Raw genomic sequence first — 15,181 nt, 5'->3', positions numbered from 1 at the left:
CAGTGATTGCGATCATGTTCATCGGCCGCGATATTATCATGACTGTTGCACAAAGCATTGCAATGTCAAAGCTGTCTCTCCTGCCGCGCTTGGTCCCGTCACCACAAATACTTCTTCGATCGAAGCGACACAGAAATGCGGCTGTTGATGCGCGCGTGTCGAGTTGCTCAGCAGGGTGGAACAGATACTACCTCAACGAGTTTGCTTCTGCATTGTTAGGCTTGTAAGTTCTCTGTAATGCCCCTTTCCGAGGTACGCCACCTTGACTCTTTGCACAATAGAGCCTAATCAGTCAACCAGGGAGATCCGGCCGTTGAAGCCGTTCGAAATCCGATGTACCAGAATTCGCAAGCGTGAGGACCTTCTGGACAGTAGTTCGAAATCGCTCTTCAAAAGATCCGGTCCACTCACTTTCCCGACGATACTTGGGGTTCTAGTTTCAGGCGGCCTTTTGGCCGTAGCGGTTGCATATGAAGATGGCTGGGGGATTGTTGCCATATCAACCATCTCACTGGTTGCGCCGCTAGCTGGCCTTGCAAACCTCGCGAAGCTCCCACCTGGATCACATATAAGTGGTGCAGACAAGTCCGGCCAGGGTGACGTTGTCATACGTCAAGCGGGGAAGTCTGGTGTGAACGCAGGGGAGTCTTTTGATATTGTCCGATGCAGTCGCGCTGTTGCTGAAGAGGTCTTCTTCGCCTACGAACGACCTTCTTACACCATGAAGAACGACCATCAGTACTATTTGATCACAGCATTAGCCGATGTTCTCCTCCGCATCAGTGTGGTCTTTCTGGCGTTGTCAACAACCGTGTTGCAGGCATACTTCATCGCCGGATACGCCATACTAACTTTGGTCTATGGCCTCACTTCTACAATACCGGCAACGCTGTACCTACTTACTTCACAATTCATTGTGGAAGAAGAAAAGATCGATGAGGCAGAGAGTTCGTCATACACTCAAGCCCTTTGGAAGGCAATTGTTTTGACAAAGTCCCTCAACTGGGTTCGTCGTAACGATGCGGCTCCTTCGACTGCAGTGTGGACAGAATGGTTGCGACAGGCATGTGAGGCGGCACAGATGGCAGCTTCAACAGAATCAGGCGGCGTAATTACGTGGGAGATTCCGAAAGAGTTCGATGCCCAAGAGAAATTTCACGAGCTTCTCAACGCCACCGACACAGCATCCACATACACAACTTACCGACCAGCATGATCAAAACTCAGAAGCTACTAATATCACGAGATTCCCCATAACCTCCTGACGAACAGGAAGCTCAAATATCTCGGCGATATAAAACGCAGCTCAACCTGATGACTTCAACACGCAAGATCCCAACTGCTTCGCTCCACTCAGGGTATATCATGAAAGAAACGCCACAACCATTCCCACCGACAACCTACACGGCCTCCCGCCCACCCCTCGGCCGCATCGGCACCTCCTCCGAATCAATCGACCCGCCCTCCTTCAACCGATACGACGGATCCGAATGCCTCCGCCGCGACCCCACAAACAACCACCTGCAGCCGCGCGCAAACGCCTTGACAACATCCCACGGATTCAACGCATGGGCCAGGGCCCTAATCATGCCGACGCGCAGCACGACCTCGACGCCGTCCTCCTTGCGCACACCATATTCCTTCCACGGGTACGCAAAGACGTGCATAACCGCAAAAAACGCCATCTCGATGCAAATCAGCATGTTGGGCAGCGCGACCTCGATGTCGCCGTAGGCGAGGAACTTGGACTCCTTGATGACGTCGACGGAGCTGAGCACGCTCAGCAGCTCGTTCTGCCAGAAGCAGAAGAAGATGACGAGCTTGATGGAGAGCAGCTTCAGGAACGGCCGGTGCGCGGCGAGGTCCGTCTTGAGCTGCGCGTAGAACTGGATCAGGCAGTACATGGCCAGCGTGACGGCGGCGGAGTCGAAGACGAGAACCCAGAGGTACGCGTATCGGGGCGACAGCGAGTCCTCGCAGAGCATGTTGTGGTGCTCGGTCGCGACCGAGACGAGGGTGAAGAAGACGCGGATGAAGCAGTATTGGAAGATGGAGACGTAGATGATCTGCGAGGGAGATGATGGTGATCAGCGCGATGGACAGGGTCTTGGGTTTTTCTTTGTTTCGGACGCGGCGCGCCTTACGTTGAACCAGGTCAGCCCGCTCGCTGGCTTGCGCAGCCATCCTTTGGTCTCGCCGCCGGTGCATTTTTGACACCAGGTTATGGGCCATACCCAGTTGTTGGGGGTGATGGTGCGGAAGAAGGCCTTTTGGTCGTGCAGGTCGGGCGTGATGTAGTTGCAGAGGAGCGTGAAGAAACTCGAGATGGCAAAGGCCTCGTAACAGTCGCGCATGACTTCGAAGTAGACGTGTTTCGTGTAGTAGTGGATGGACAGCATTGATACGGCCGCATATATGGGTGGCATTAAGAGGATGCGAATGATTCTGGAAGGCGAAAGTAGGATATGAGTAACGGGAATGGTGGGTGAACAAAGATCGACTTACTGTTTTTGCTCATCTGGTTTGGTATAGTGTGAGGCATGGCGCGACATCAAGAAGAAACTGATGATAATGGTGACGGCGCTGAATATGAAAGAAATGTTCCTGGGCGAGCGGATCAGAAACGGGGCGGATGAGAGTGAAGTGTAGCATCCTACTGGGCCAGTGTGTGGAAGTTGATGGGCATGCCCGGGAGGGGCACCTCCCTGATCTTGCCAATGTCTCTCGCTGTGCACTGCACCATGTTGTTGAATGGTGTGTGAAGGTCCGAGGTGTTTGAGAGGCGCGGGGCGAACGAGTCGGCAGCTTATAAGTATCGGCGCTTGACGGCGTTACGCTGGGAGCGCTGGAGGGCGCCATGGTCCCCACATTTCCGAGGCTTAACCGCTGCCAGTCGTGCCCAGCCGAAGCTTGACACTTGAGGCTGTGCGTTGGCCGCGCACGGATCTGAAACAGCGCCGTTGCTCATCCGTTGCAGCCAGGCAGAAGTGGCCATGTCCACGCGCTCGGCCTTGTATCTGCAAAAGGCATTTTTCGTTTTCAGCTCGTGCTAAGTGTATTCGAACTGTGGGGGTCCCCGCTCTTGTTGTTCGACGCGCTCGAATGGTTGAGCTGATTGGGTGCGAGGGCGGACACAGCCGCTTCGTTGTCGGGGCCGACTGGGGTGAGCGAGCTCCGCCAAAGACGTGGCTTTGCGGCCCGAAGCCACTTTTAGCAACCCCTGTAGTGGAGATAAAGTGTGTGCATCCACGGACACCTGCAGAATAGAGCCAGCTCTCACCATGATCCCGGTCGTTTTCCTACTTGCAACGCGAAGGCTACATCTTCCTTATACACATACCATCGGACGTGGGATTGACTGCACCGTAAGCTGTCAATTTTAACGTCAGTGCTCAAAAAGGAGCTGCCACGGCTTGCTGGCGCTTGCGGTAGCAAATTTCAGCCACCACAGCCGCGCGTAACGAAGCCGCGTAACGTACATAATAAACGCTAGGCTTCAACACTCCTTTTCTACGCCTCGCGATCCACGTCCTTCGGGTGCCTCTTGTATATAAGTAATCACATATTCCCACGCACATCTTGTTTGTTACCTTCGTTTATCAAGTCGAATCAAAGGAATACGAAAGCTACTGTCAAGGAATCCGATCAACAAGTACTATGCTGAATCTTCGCTTTCCGACCATGTGGTGGTATCGCATAGTACATTACCCCGTTGAAGCTGGCAGCAGTGGCAGCGGCCAACCAATGGATCCAGTGGGCGTGCATGTCTTCCTTCGCAGCCATAAGCCCAAAGCATCTCGCTGGATTGAGCGCTATCAGTAAACACCGCATGATTAGCCTGTGATCACCTGGAATCCTCTTGTAAAATCAAGAAGAGTCTGAAGGGTAAGAACATAACCTCTCGGTTCTTTGAACCGTAGTCATCAGGGAATACTTACAAGCCCCGCCCCAGCCTTCTTTCAAGAATCCCGTCGCGAAGCTGGCGAAACCCACCGTTAAGCCAATCAGTATGGGGCTTAGAGCGGGACCAAAGACTTCCCCTTGCCGGGGATCCAGACCGACTCCGAATGAAAGGAAAATAGTGACCAAATATGAAGTGAATTCCAGAACGTAGGCCTGGCCGTAGCTTACGAGCGACGTGTCTATGCTGCAGCCGGGAACAGTGCCCTACACCAAACAGTCACTCATGTCAGTCCAAGGCTACTTCATGGCTCGGGGGGAGCACGTACGGAAGGGAAATAATCAGCACCACTGATCCCAAGCTTTAGCAAAAAGGCTCCAATCAATGCTCCGATACATTGAGCAACGATGTATAACACGGAGCGCGAGAGCGTTGAAAGACCTGTCGTAAACGTTGCCATGGTGATGAAGGGGTTGAGATGACCTCCAGACGCTGGTGCTGCCGCGAAGATGAAGAGAGTGATGGCGAACCAGTTGGTAAGAGCCGCGACCAAGGGCACCGCCAGGGAGTCTGGGGAGCGGTACGGCCCGAGAGCAATGGCGATCAACCCAACGGAGAACACGAGCATCGATGTTCCTTGCGGAATCCCTTTAGCAAGATGAATTGAGAGCTCGATGCGACAGACACATACCCCAGCATTCTATGACAGCGGCTTTCCAGATGACGGGCTGGAGAAACCCCTTCAGATCTATCACGTCTGCGAAACATCTTAATGGAGCGGCATCAGGTGTTTCTTTCACGATTGCATCGGCTTCCGGATTGTTCCGTAGAGAGACCGTGAAAGCCTGGTTGCCGCCAATCCGGCCAGCAAATGGGCGAGCTTCCGGTTGTTCTTGAGTTATGGTGAAGTTTTGGTTCCCCCCAAGCCTTCCGGCAAAGGGTAAAGCCTGGAGGTTCTCCTCGATCGGGCGTTTGGCATTCTCCATAAGCGGCGGCGATGCGTGTTTTGGACGCTGGGAAAAACGGTCTGATAGCCGAAAGGGTTCTACTCATATTTGTGAACAGGCAACGCGGGGACTTACCGCAGTATCCTACTTCTAATTGGATCTTCCTAGACGCTACAGCAATAGCATTGCGGTTGGGAGGAGAGTACTGACGTAATGCGGCTTGTAAGCGCTTATAAATCCCGCAAGCAAGAACCTCGTAAGCAACCCAGTATAAGCAACAAGTTCGTAAGAGTACTAAGTAGGCATGCGCACTTCATCGGGGACAAAGCTCTACTTTGGTATTGCTTTTTCATATAAGAAAGCTGATGATTTACGTCAATCCGCTTGATTAAGCGCTTAAAACCGCTGACCAATCGTGCACACTGGTAGAAAGTAGTGGCCGGCCAGCCAACTACCCTTCATAGGTCCCCATGTCTTCCGACTCTCGACTGATTGTAGATGGCTGGCTCTCTATGACTGATGGCTTTGAAATCAGGCAGATAACCGAAGAAAATTAGAAGGCGTGGTCGAGACCATTATTAGTGGGGTAGTATCGCCCAAAGAGGAAATATCTGGACGTGCGTCTCTCTCAAAGGCGCGAAAAAAAACCTGCAGCTAAGTCGAGCAGAGTAATTCCAGGACGTGCATCTCCTGCAGCCAAGCGCATGACTACACACACAACGCCACTTCTCGGAAATGCCGAATCGCTTGCAAGACGATAAGAAGTGTCAGTGTACCGGTCCAACAACCTGCACATCATCGTCTCACAACCTCACCTCCTTCCACCCAAACGCACACCAAGCCAAAACCCCCCCAACCATGCCTTACCTCCAAGTCCCCGGCGCAAACCTCTGGTACGAAGCCTGCGGCACCGGGCCTCACCTCCTCCTCATCCCGGGCGCCGACGGCCGCGGCGCCATCTTCGCCGCCGCCCTCCCCCACCTCTCGCGGCACTTCACCGTCATCACCTGGGACCGCCGGGGCTTCTCGTCCAGCGCCCCGGTCGGCCCGCAAGACCTCTCCGGCCCCGCGCGCCTCGCCACCGACGCCGACGACGCCCACCGCCTGCTGCAGCACGTCGCGGGCGACAACAACACCACCACCACCACACCCCCCGCCTTCGTCATGGGCACCTCCTCCGGCGCCATCGTCGCCATGGCCCTGCTCGCGGCTTACCCAGCCTCCATCGCGCGCCTCATCGCGCACGAGCCGCCCGCCTTCGCCGTGCTCCCGGCGCCGCACCGCGCCGCCGCGACCGCCGGCGTCGAGCGCATCTACGCCGAGTACCGCGCGCGCGGGCCGGGCGCCGCGATGGACATCTTCACGTCGCCGGAGGCCGGGCTGGCGGGGGCGAAGGACGGCGCGCACATGCGGGCGCAAATGGACGGCGCGCGCTCGCACGAGCTGCGCGCGAATGCGCTGTGGTGGTTCGAGTTCGAGCTGAGGCAGTACACGGGGGCGGATGTGGATGTGGAGGGGTTGAGAAGCGCGGGGGAGAGGTTCGTGCCGGTTGTGGGGGTGGATTCGGCGGATGGGCCGGGGTTGGCGCCCGTCAAGGCGGTGGCGGCGGAGGTGGGGAGGGAGGTGGGGACGGTGGCGGGGGCGCATTTGGGGTTTGTGACGGATGCGGAGGAGTGGGCGGAGAGCTTGAGGGGGTTGTTTCTGGGGTGAGCGGCGGCTTTTTTGGGTTGGATGTGGGGGAGCTCTGAGTATGTCTTGTATGGTTCTTTTGAGTGTACCGAGTGGTTTGGGAGAAGATCTGACGCAAGGTCTGTCTATCACAGTTACTATCAATGTCTTTCGAGTTCGCTGTTCTGCATGAATCCTTACGCCGGCTGCAAGCGGACAACTGCGGGGCGCACATCTGTCTCACAGTCGGTGGGGGCCGACAAACTTCCCTTCATCTTTGTCCTCCATACGATTAACTTTACGTTCTACACAATGAGCAAGAGGAAGCTCAAAAAGTATCATGATTCAACGCTTTCATAGATGTATTCAAGCTTCATAATATATAGTGGTGTTAAGTCATTGCAACTAGTGCAAGGTCCTCCGATTTGATGTCAGGACTCAGGCGGCCCACTCTTGCTTCGCCTCAGTACACGTAGCAATCTTGAAGTCATCATAGGAGAGAGCTGACAGATGGTGGGGAGGGTGATGGAGTATTTGTGCTGTCTTGGGGGTTGGGCTCGGTAGTATGCATTGCGTATCGCTTCGAGGGAAGGCAAGCAAACGTTCGGGGGTGGATACCCTGGCTTCACTTGCACCAGCTGGGGCCTTTTCATTGTAAAAGTAGAAAGTAGTATAAAGACATATAAGAGCTGGCGTCAATCGAACTATATACGCAAGACCAAACTCCCAGTCGCAATAACAATCAAACATACAAAACCGAGAACGGACCAAACGATTACTGCACATGCCTCTTACGGACCCCCTTCTCAGCTTCAGCTGGGTCGTTTCCTGCGCCCCCTCGAGATCGCTGAAATATACTGGGCAAGACATTGGCCAGCTTTGGCTCTTCATCTCCATCATCCTTCTCCGAGTGTTTCCTGACTTGCAGTGGACGTAAAGAAGCCTTGATGACTCGAGACCCTTGGGATATTAGATAAAGAATGAACGTTCTAAAATGCCGTGCGATAACTGCCAACTTTTTGTCGTAGACAAGTGCTATGCCAGTGAGGAGGAGGGCAACGGTAGCGACGCAGATCATTTTTCCAAGGAGTGCTCCCCCAGGAGACCCACCCATGCTGAAGATGCTTGTTGCAAAGCTGATTGGCAGAAAAGTCGCAGTCACATAGGTAAAAAGGCGAACATCCTCAGCACTGCGGAGGTTGAGGTCGTCTCGGATATATTCCCGAGTGCTTTGCAGTGATGCCTTGAGAGACTGCACGTTGGAGCGGCATTGCTCAAGTTCCCTGATCTTCTTGTCGTTGGAACCCAACATTTTGGTGATAGTTGTTCGATATCGTCGTTCATCGTTCCTGGTCCAACGTGGTTTTTCCGGTGCGCGGTCATCGTCTCGTCTCTCCCATCTTTTGATTTGTTCGAGACTCTCACCAAGGTCATCATCTAAGACCCGTAGTATCTGTTCAAGTACCTGGGACTTCTGGCTGAATGATTGGTAGTGTTCGCTCTTCATGTTGGAAACAAATTTGGCTGCGCGAATGGCATCCTCAAGCGCATCGTCCTTCGACGAGGTCTCTCCTGGCTTCGCGGAATGGCATGATTCCTCCATGTTCCAGATGGAACACTCTCGGAAAACCCACTCTCCCGACGAATGTTTGTTGTCACTCTTGTATGAAGAGTCTTTGGTAGTGTTGCGCATGCTCTTCGTATTGTCTTTCAATTCTTCCCTGATTGTTCTCATGATGCCGTCGGTCGAGGTTATGATCTCTTCAACAATTCTGTCGAACAGAATGAGCTCAAGCACTTTTCTTTGCCTCCATGGCTGTTTCCCTCGTTCAGTCTTCGGCAAATTTCCCTCCCGTTGGAGTATTCTGGAGAGCTCGTTGATGTTGATATTGACAATCTCCGTCTTAGGCTTATGCTCGATGAAGTGACAAGTCCAGTAGCGGTCGAAGAAATCGCCGTCAAAGCGAAAGCCCATGGCTGCCCGGCTGAGCACATGATCCTGGTCATATTGCTCGTAAAAAGATAACTGAAGCTCTGTCTTCCAAGTGTTTGACGCTGCTGTGGTATCGTCAAAGAAAAATTTGTCGTAGGTCTTGTGTCTTTCAAAAAATGAAAACATGTTCTCTTTTTCTGAAGCCGGCGTTAGATGGCGGCAAATTTTGGCAGTGACCCGGTCACTCAATGGCAACCAAATAAGCCTCTTCTTGACTACTACGGACTCTCCACGACCATCAGCTGGATTTTGATCGCTCGGACATGTTCGCTGAGTGGTGAGCCTTAGCAAAATCTCCTCGTTCTCCAACATGCGAGCCTCTCGCAGAGGATCGCTTGGAGTCTTGTTCTTCCTGTCTTTCCTAGGCCATCTTTTGACATCTATGATGGCACCCTTCGATAAGAATGGTATCTCATCAATCTTGGACATCACCTCCGCGATTATGTTCTTCGGGTCGGCATTTGGTGGAAGAGAAGAAAACTTCTTAGCCAACTGACGCATTTCTTCCTTCCACTTGGCTGGTATCCGGTCAAGTATGGACCGATCGACATCTTTGATGTTCTCATCAGACCCTTGCTGAGGGATGGACTCCCGAGCAGTCGAACATTCAGCCTCGATCGTTTCCAACATTTTGAGGAAGGGCTCTTCTCCTCTAAAGATACTATCGGAGATCAGTTGTATCCAATCGCGCAGCTGGATCTTCGTACCACGGCTGACGTGGTTTTTCATCGGATTTTCCGACGCTTTCGCTATTTTGTGCATGCTGGGGTCGTCCAAGGGTAGATTGAAGCCGTTCCAATCGGGAACGAAGTTCAGAAAGTCTGGCTCGTTGTAAAGCCATTCATCCGGGGGCTCAATGATGCTTTTCTGGTTGATGAGATTGTTGAAAGGCATGATCTTCTTTGCCACCATGACAACTTTGACTGCGTTTGTCTCTTGAGCTTGAGAGTCCGGTTTGGTATCCATGCCATCTTTGAGAAGTTGGTTTGTAGAAGCCGGGTTTGTGTCTTTTTTGTTATCCGCGCCTTGTTCCAGTCGTTTTTTCGCATACTTCCATAGCAGATAAGGGACCTCAAACGTGGTGTGCCAATAGTTGTCCCGGTGGTCCACATCTTGAAAGATTTCCGGTTTTTTGTCGGAATAGTTGAGGAAACCAGGGAATAGCCCGTTGGCCCACAAGCTTTCAAACAGAACTCTTCTGGCTTCGCTGAAGATTTTGTCTGTCGATGCTTGATTGATTTTCCACCCCTCAATTGCCATGACAAGTGCCAAAGCGTATCTTAGAGGCGTGTCCCACCCAGTCATCTCGTTTTCTTCATGGTTGACCTGAGCTGCCAGAGTGTTCTTCCAGACATCGACCAGGTTATCCGATTCCGGCGTTCTGAAAAAGTGAAAGTTCATGCAATGAAAAAGTGCAGTGTCTCTGGATCGGAGCATGAATCTGATTTCACTTGAAGAACGATAGACCGCGAGCATTCGCGTTCGTTGCTTCAAGGCCGTGTTCTCGGACGTGAACCGTTTGAGAATCTGCTTCTGCGCTTCGTTCGACGAATATCTCCTTGGCGCAGTCTCTGTTTTTCCTGAATCCCTAGTAGCAGCCTCTTTTCTGCTTCTATTCTGCTCCTTGGGGGTTTGAGTCTTCTCACGCCCGATGGTTTCGATGGTCCTTAGAGCCTTCCATATCCAGACATGGTCCTCCAGATAGTAGTTGTCGTTCCCTGTCACATCATCTGTTGATCTTGCAAAAGCGTAAGGACCGCGCATCGGTCGCCTTTCTGCCTTGTTCAATCGTGCGGTCCAAGGATCAACAGTTTGCTTGATCCACTTTTCGAGGAGAGTTTTCTCAGTAGAGACAGTGGTTAACATCTTGTAGACTTCTTCTGCCTTGATTAATTGAAAAGCAGTGTCCGATATAGACTCTGGGCTTGAGAATTTGGGCATTCTACCGTCCGTCGTTTGTATACGCCGACCAGAAGCCCAGTAGTCGGACCCGAAAGCTTGATCATCACCACTTGATAGGGCAGCCTTGAACACCCAGAGTATATGGGCTTTGCAAGTGTTGGATATTCGAATGGCCAGATCTTGGACCTGCTGGTAGTATCCATCTCCATGTTCCCGGGTACTAAGTTCTTTTCGAAGGAACTCATGCACGGAAATCAGAAATTCAAAGGCGAAACTATGCAATGTTTAGTGAAAATCAAGAGGACAATTTGGTGGACCCACAAGCTTGCTGAGCTTACTAAACGATGACCTGACATGTCTCCACATGTCAATGCAGTTGATTCATCGTTGCCGTCCATAGCAAACTTAGCCGCTTCGCGATCGGGTTCCAGGGGGTTACCAATTGGGATGGGAATACAGCAGACCGAAAGAATGTGTTCCAAGTTTCGGCGGATTGCAAAGTCGAGCTGGTCGTTTTTGGAGAATTGAATGTCCTGGAATCCTCGTGCTGAGAAAGCTTCCTGCATGTGAGTGAGATGCGAAGCAGGGACGAGGCGAGATTTCCACGCATCTTCCCCATCTTTCCGAGAGAGTTGCAGCTTGTAAGCCACGGTTATTTCTAACCGTCCACGTTTGCTAAACTCGGCTGTGGCAGTTTCCCGCGGAATGTCGATGCAGTAGTCCGAACCATCCTCATCCAAGCTCTTCAGTCGTTGTGGCCTGCCATTCAGGAAAGCTGTGATGACCAACTCCACTGTGGTGGAGTCAAGAGGCTCCGTGTTATCGGTGTCCTTTTTCGAGCTGCCACCTGTCACTGGCCCGCAGTCAAGACCTTTGTGATTTCTGACTAAACTGAAACCGTCGTTTGCTAGATAGGTGTCGTACGATTCTTTGTCGCCATATGAAGCGTTGTTGAAGGAGTATTCTTCGTCTCGCCAATCCAGGTCCCGTACAAGGATGTCAGAGTCCAACACGACCACTCCTTCGAGCGATTCTTGAGATTCTAGAGACTGCTGTATCGGATCTCCCTCCAGAACGCATTGTTGAAAGATTGTCCCATGACAGGCGTAGTACTGGATCTGGATGACGCAACCTTCAGATTGACCCGTAAAGCGAGGCCAGCGGTCGCAAATGAAGTCCAACCGTGGATCTGACATGATGGGCAACTCGGCGCCAACACAGGTCATGTAAGGGCTCGTGGACTTCTCCACAAGCTCCTGCGCACGATACTGGACATCATAAGGTTCCGGTGTGTTCCAACTATCGGCGCAGAGAAAGCCAGATCGGCCAGCGCCCAAGAATTTCGTGATCTGCATGATTTGACCATATGCGTTGACGCTTGCCGTTGTACCCCGATCACCAAAAGAAGCGAAGCTGCTCGGATCTTGGGAAGTATCGTGTGGTTTCTGCGCTGTCCTTCCAAGAGTCGCCCGTGGAGAGGTCATGTATGGATCGAGGTCGTCGGAGTTGACGTCGGTGCATGGCTTGTCAGTCGAACTGGAACGTCCTAGAGAATTTCACTTAGTCTGGAAGGGCTTAAAAGGTTAACACCGAGGTATTACCGTAGATAAAATTCAACACATCCTCTTCCGTGGGGGTGTCCTTGGAGTGCTGGGTAGATTCGGGTGTTTGGCCGGCTTCGTCAGATGTGTGTGCGGAAGCCACAGAGGCGTTTCCAGTAGCTTGCCCGGATGGTTCATCCGGAGCTGCCGGGATGTCGGCTGTCACACCCGACATTTGGGGCTCGGAAAGAGACTAGGTGATTTCGCAAGACAGAAAGGATTGTAGAAGTCTTTCTCTGCGCTGGAGCGAAGAATTGGATTGACGGTTGCCTTACGACAAAAGACGTCTTAAATACTCGAGCTCTCATGCGACAAGCCTCTCTAATGAGTTAAGGGTGCGAGCGGAACTCGGTACAGTGCAGAGGTGCAGGCTGGAAAAGCCACCCGCGCTCGCTCACTCCATCAGCCAGCCCCTCGCTCGCCATTGTGTCACCCGTGGCTGCTTCACAAGTGCGCCACCAAATGCGAATCTCTACAGCAGGCCCCCCTGCCGACCGGCAGCATGGCTCTGTTTTCCTATGCATCAGAAGGCACGTCAACTGTCCAGAACAGAACACACTGATACACACAGCCTACCAAGTTATCGGTACGGAAGCAGTCACTCCCTGCTCTGAGGCATTGCTATGCTTTGAACCAGACGTCGAACCCCTTCTGTATGTGTTTGTTGAAGTGCGCGTTCATGCATATGGGACAGTGGATCTATCAGTGAGGCTCAATGAGAATCTCAGTACATCGACTTCACCGCCCCTCGGCTTCAGGATCTATTCATGCGACTACCAGGAGACCCTTGTCAACGGGGATATCAGCGATGCATCGAGCTGATAAGAGCATGCAAGTTGTGTAACATGCGAGACACCAGCTGAAGCTTTCCCTCGGAAGCGCCTGGTCTGTGCCGTTGCTCAAGACAGAAAAAGCAACAAATGATTCGCAGCCACTCACGCAAAACGAGCTTCCAAACGAGCTTGGCGAAAATGCATAGGAATCTGGCGCCACCACGGATACAATCAGCTTCAGCCGTGACACAAATCCAGATAAGAGATATATGCGATGTTTGGCAGGAAGTTCTTTTCGGTCTAGACATGCAGGTGAATGGCATGACTACCAACAAGCCAACCGATCTTCTCTCAGCTCGAAAGTGCTTTTTACATCGCTCTCAGCTGGTTGGAAATGTCTCCACTGCAGCAGATAAGGCAGCACAAGAAGGCAGTGAACTTGATTTTTAGCTTTCAGTGGCTGTTAAGTGGATCAGGCCGAGACACTCCAAAGAATGCAAGCAATGGCCGGGTTGAATGCTATGCAGAAGGAAAGCTGCGCAGCTAGAGATCCTTCCGTATGCCGCGAGGATTGGATCAATTGACTCAACTGTTTCTACATTGCGAATAAAGCTTCCTCTTCTCCCGTCTACCAGTCTTGGCGTTGAAACAGAGGGTAGACTATATGACGCGTTGGAGAAAGGAAAGACTTTTCCTTAGAGAGAGCATTAACGAGGCGGGCCTTTTCCTTTTTCCTTCTGGCATACCCGCGGTGAAATTGAGAATGTAGCAGGATGAGCTCCGTCTTCACTGACGATGAATCAAACACACACCTCCCCCAACCGCGCCCTCACAGCCCCCAACCCCAGCCACCCCCGCAGCGCGCGCATCTCGCCAACCTCCAACAGCCTCCGCGCCAACGCCCCCAGCACCTCCGGCCGCCCATCACCATCCCGCCTCAACACCACCAACGCCCTCCCGCACGTGTCCAAGCCCCACGTCAGCCACCGCGCCGCTTTCCCATCGGCGTTACCGTCGCCGTCGAACAGGTTCTGCAGACAGGCGGCCTCCTGCCGCTGCAGCGTCTGCGCCGCCGCCAAAAACGCCTCGATCGAGTGCAGCACCGAGTTCGCGCGGACAAGCCGCGCGTCGTCGTCGTCGGTGTTGCTGCTGCCCGGACGCAGGAAGGCGATGTGGATGGCGAGTAGCTGGTGTGCTAGGTGGGTGATGGTCAGGGACAGGTTGGTGTTGTGCTGGGCTTGGTCGGGGACGCTGGAATGGCGCAGTGTCGCGAGGAGGGAGGCGGAGGCGTCGGAGTTGTCGCGGGCGTGATGATGGTGCAGGTGGAGTTTGAAGATGGGCGCGACGGTGGCCGCGAGGTGGGCGAGACTCCACAGTTCCCTAATGCTGGTCGTCTGGGCGACTAGCGAGGCGACGTTGCCGAATGTGGAGTCGAGACGGTGGACGGCGGACTGGGAGGGGTCCGAGACGGGGATCGGGACGGTGGACGGCGGGGTGATGGTGGTGGTGTCGGGGGAGGATAGTTGGAGAGAGAGCCAGAGCGAGATGGAGAAGGTGAACCAGTATATGTTTTGCGCGAGCTCGGTTTCGATGCTCCGGACGTCGATGCCGTCGATGAACTGTTCGCCTGGCATTTCTTGGGAGGCTGACCCTAGCCGTCGCACTACTATTTCTCGGGCTAACTCGAGATAGCGATAGCCCTGTCGTGGACTATCTTTGCAAAAGTCATGCCATCCAAGGAGGACTAGTACCTGGGCAGTGGAGAGTGAAATTGAAGTCGTCATGCGTGGAAGCAGGTTGGTGCGCGCGGCCTCGAAAACAGCATCAACACCGCCACTGTCTTCGCTGTCAAGAAAGAGACTAGCCTCGGCGAAGATTATTGCTAGCAAGTCGCCATCGCAAGATCCTTTACGGTAGTGATCAAGAAGTAAAGCCTTGGAGATGATGGACGATAGAGGGTGATGGGCGATCCAAATATCGACTGACTGTTGAACTTCAAGGTCGCCGAGGGTCGGTTGTAGTACGCGGAGCCGGGAAGGTTCGAATGAAGACAGATCCTGGAACTGGAAGATCCGCTCGCTGATATTATCAAGAGGGGTTTGCTCGCCTGTAGGGCATCCCAAGGTGTTTAAGCGCAAACAGAAGAGCCGAACAATGTCCTGTCCCAAGCCCGTGAAGGTCTCGTGATAGAGCAGTTTCGAATTTGAGTATGATGGCTTCCACGATGCCGTATCCTGGGCGTAAACTGCCCTCTCTGAATCGACAGAGAGAATGGGCTGGTCTTGGATGGAAGAGGTGTGGACAATGTGCTCTAGCTCTTCGAACAGTGGCTTCTGGGTATCTGATAAAGTAGCGGGATTAAAAGCACTAACTATTTTCGTCTTAGGTGAGATCCC

The 15,181-nt window shown here is 53.0% G+C and overlaps 2 protein-coding genes across 2 annotated transcripts; one reads left to right on the top strand and one right to left on the bottom strand.

Annotated features, from left to right (window-relative positions):
* Window positions 1-5,706: 5,706 nt before the first annotated feature.
* Window positions 5,707-6,558, top strand: SLS55_003790 (uncharacterized protein; the record flags this gene model as incomplete). The annotated part of the gene is made up of 1 exon (XM_066775254.1): window positions 5,707-6,558. The coding sequence occupies one exon, from the start codon at window positions 5,707-5,709 to the stop codon at window positions 6,556-6,558; it is 852 nt and encodes a 283-aa protein (XP_066635373.1).
* A 733-nt stretch (window positions 6,559-7,291) lies between these two features.
* On the bottom strand, window positions 7,292-10,273 carry SLS55_003789 (uncharacterized protein; the record flags this gene model as incomplete). Its single annotated transcript, XM_066775253.1, has 2 exons — window positions 7,292-10,239; window positions 10,267-10,273. The coding sequence occupies 2 exons, from the start codon at window positions 10,271-10,273 to the stop codon at window positions 7,292-7,294; spliced, it is 2,955 nt and encodes a 984-aa protein (XP_066635372.1).
* Between the last annotated feature and the right edge of the window lie 4,908 nt (window positions 10,274-15,181).

Source organism: Diplodia seriata (assembly GCF_021436955.1).
Source record: "Diplodia seriata strain FDS-637 chromosome Unknown scaffold_3, whole genome shotgun sequence".
Classification (NCBI taxonomy): Eukaryota; Fungi; Ascomycota; class Dothideomycetes; order Botryosphaeriales; family Botryosphaeriaceae; genus Diplodia; species Diplodia seriata.
This window is presented reverse-complemented; position numbering and strand designations above follow the sequence as displayed.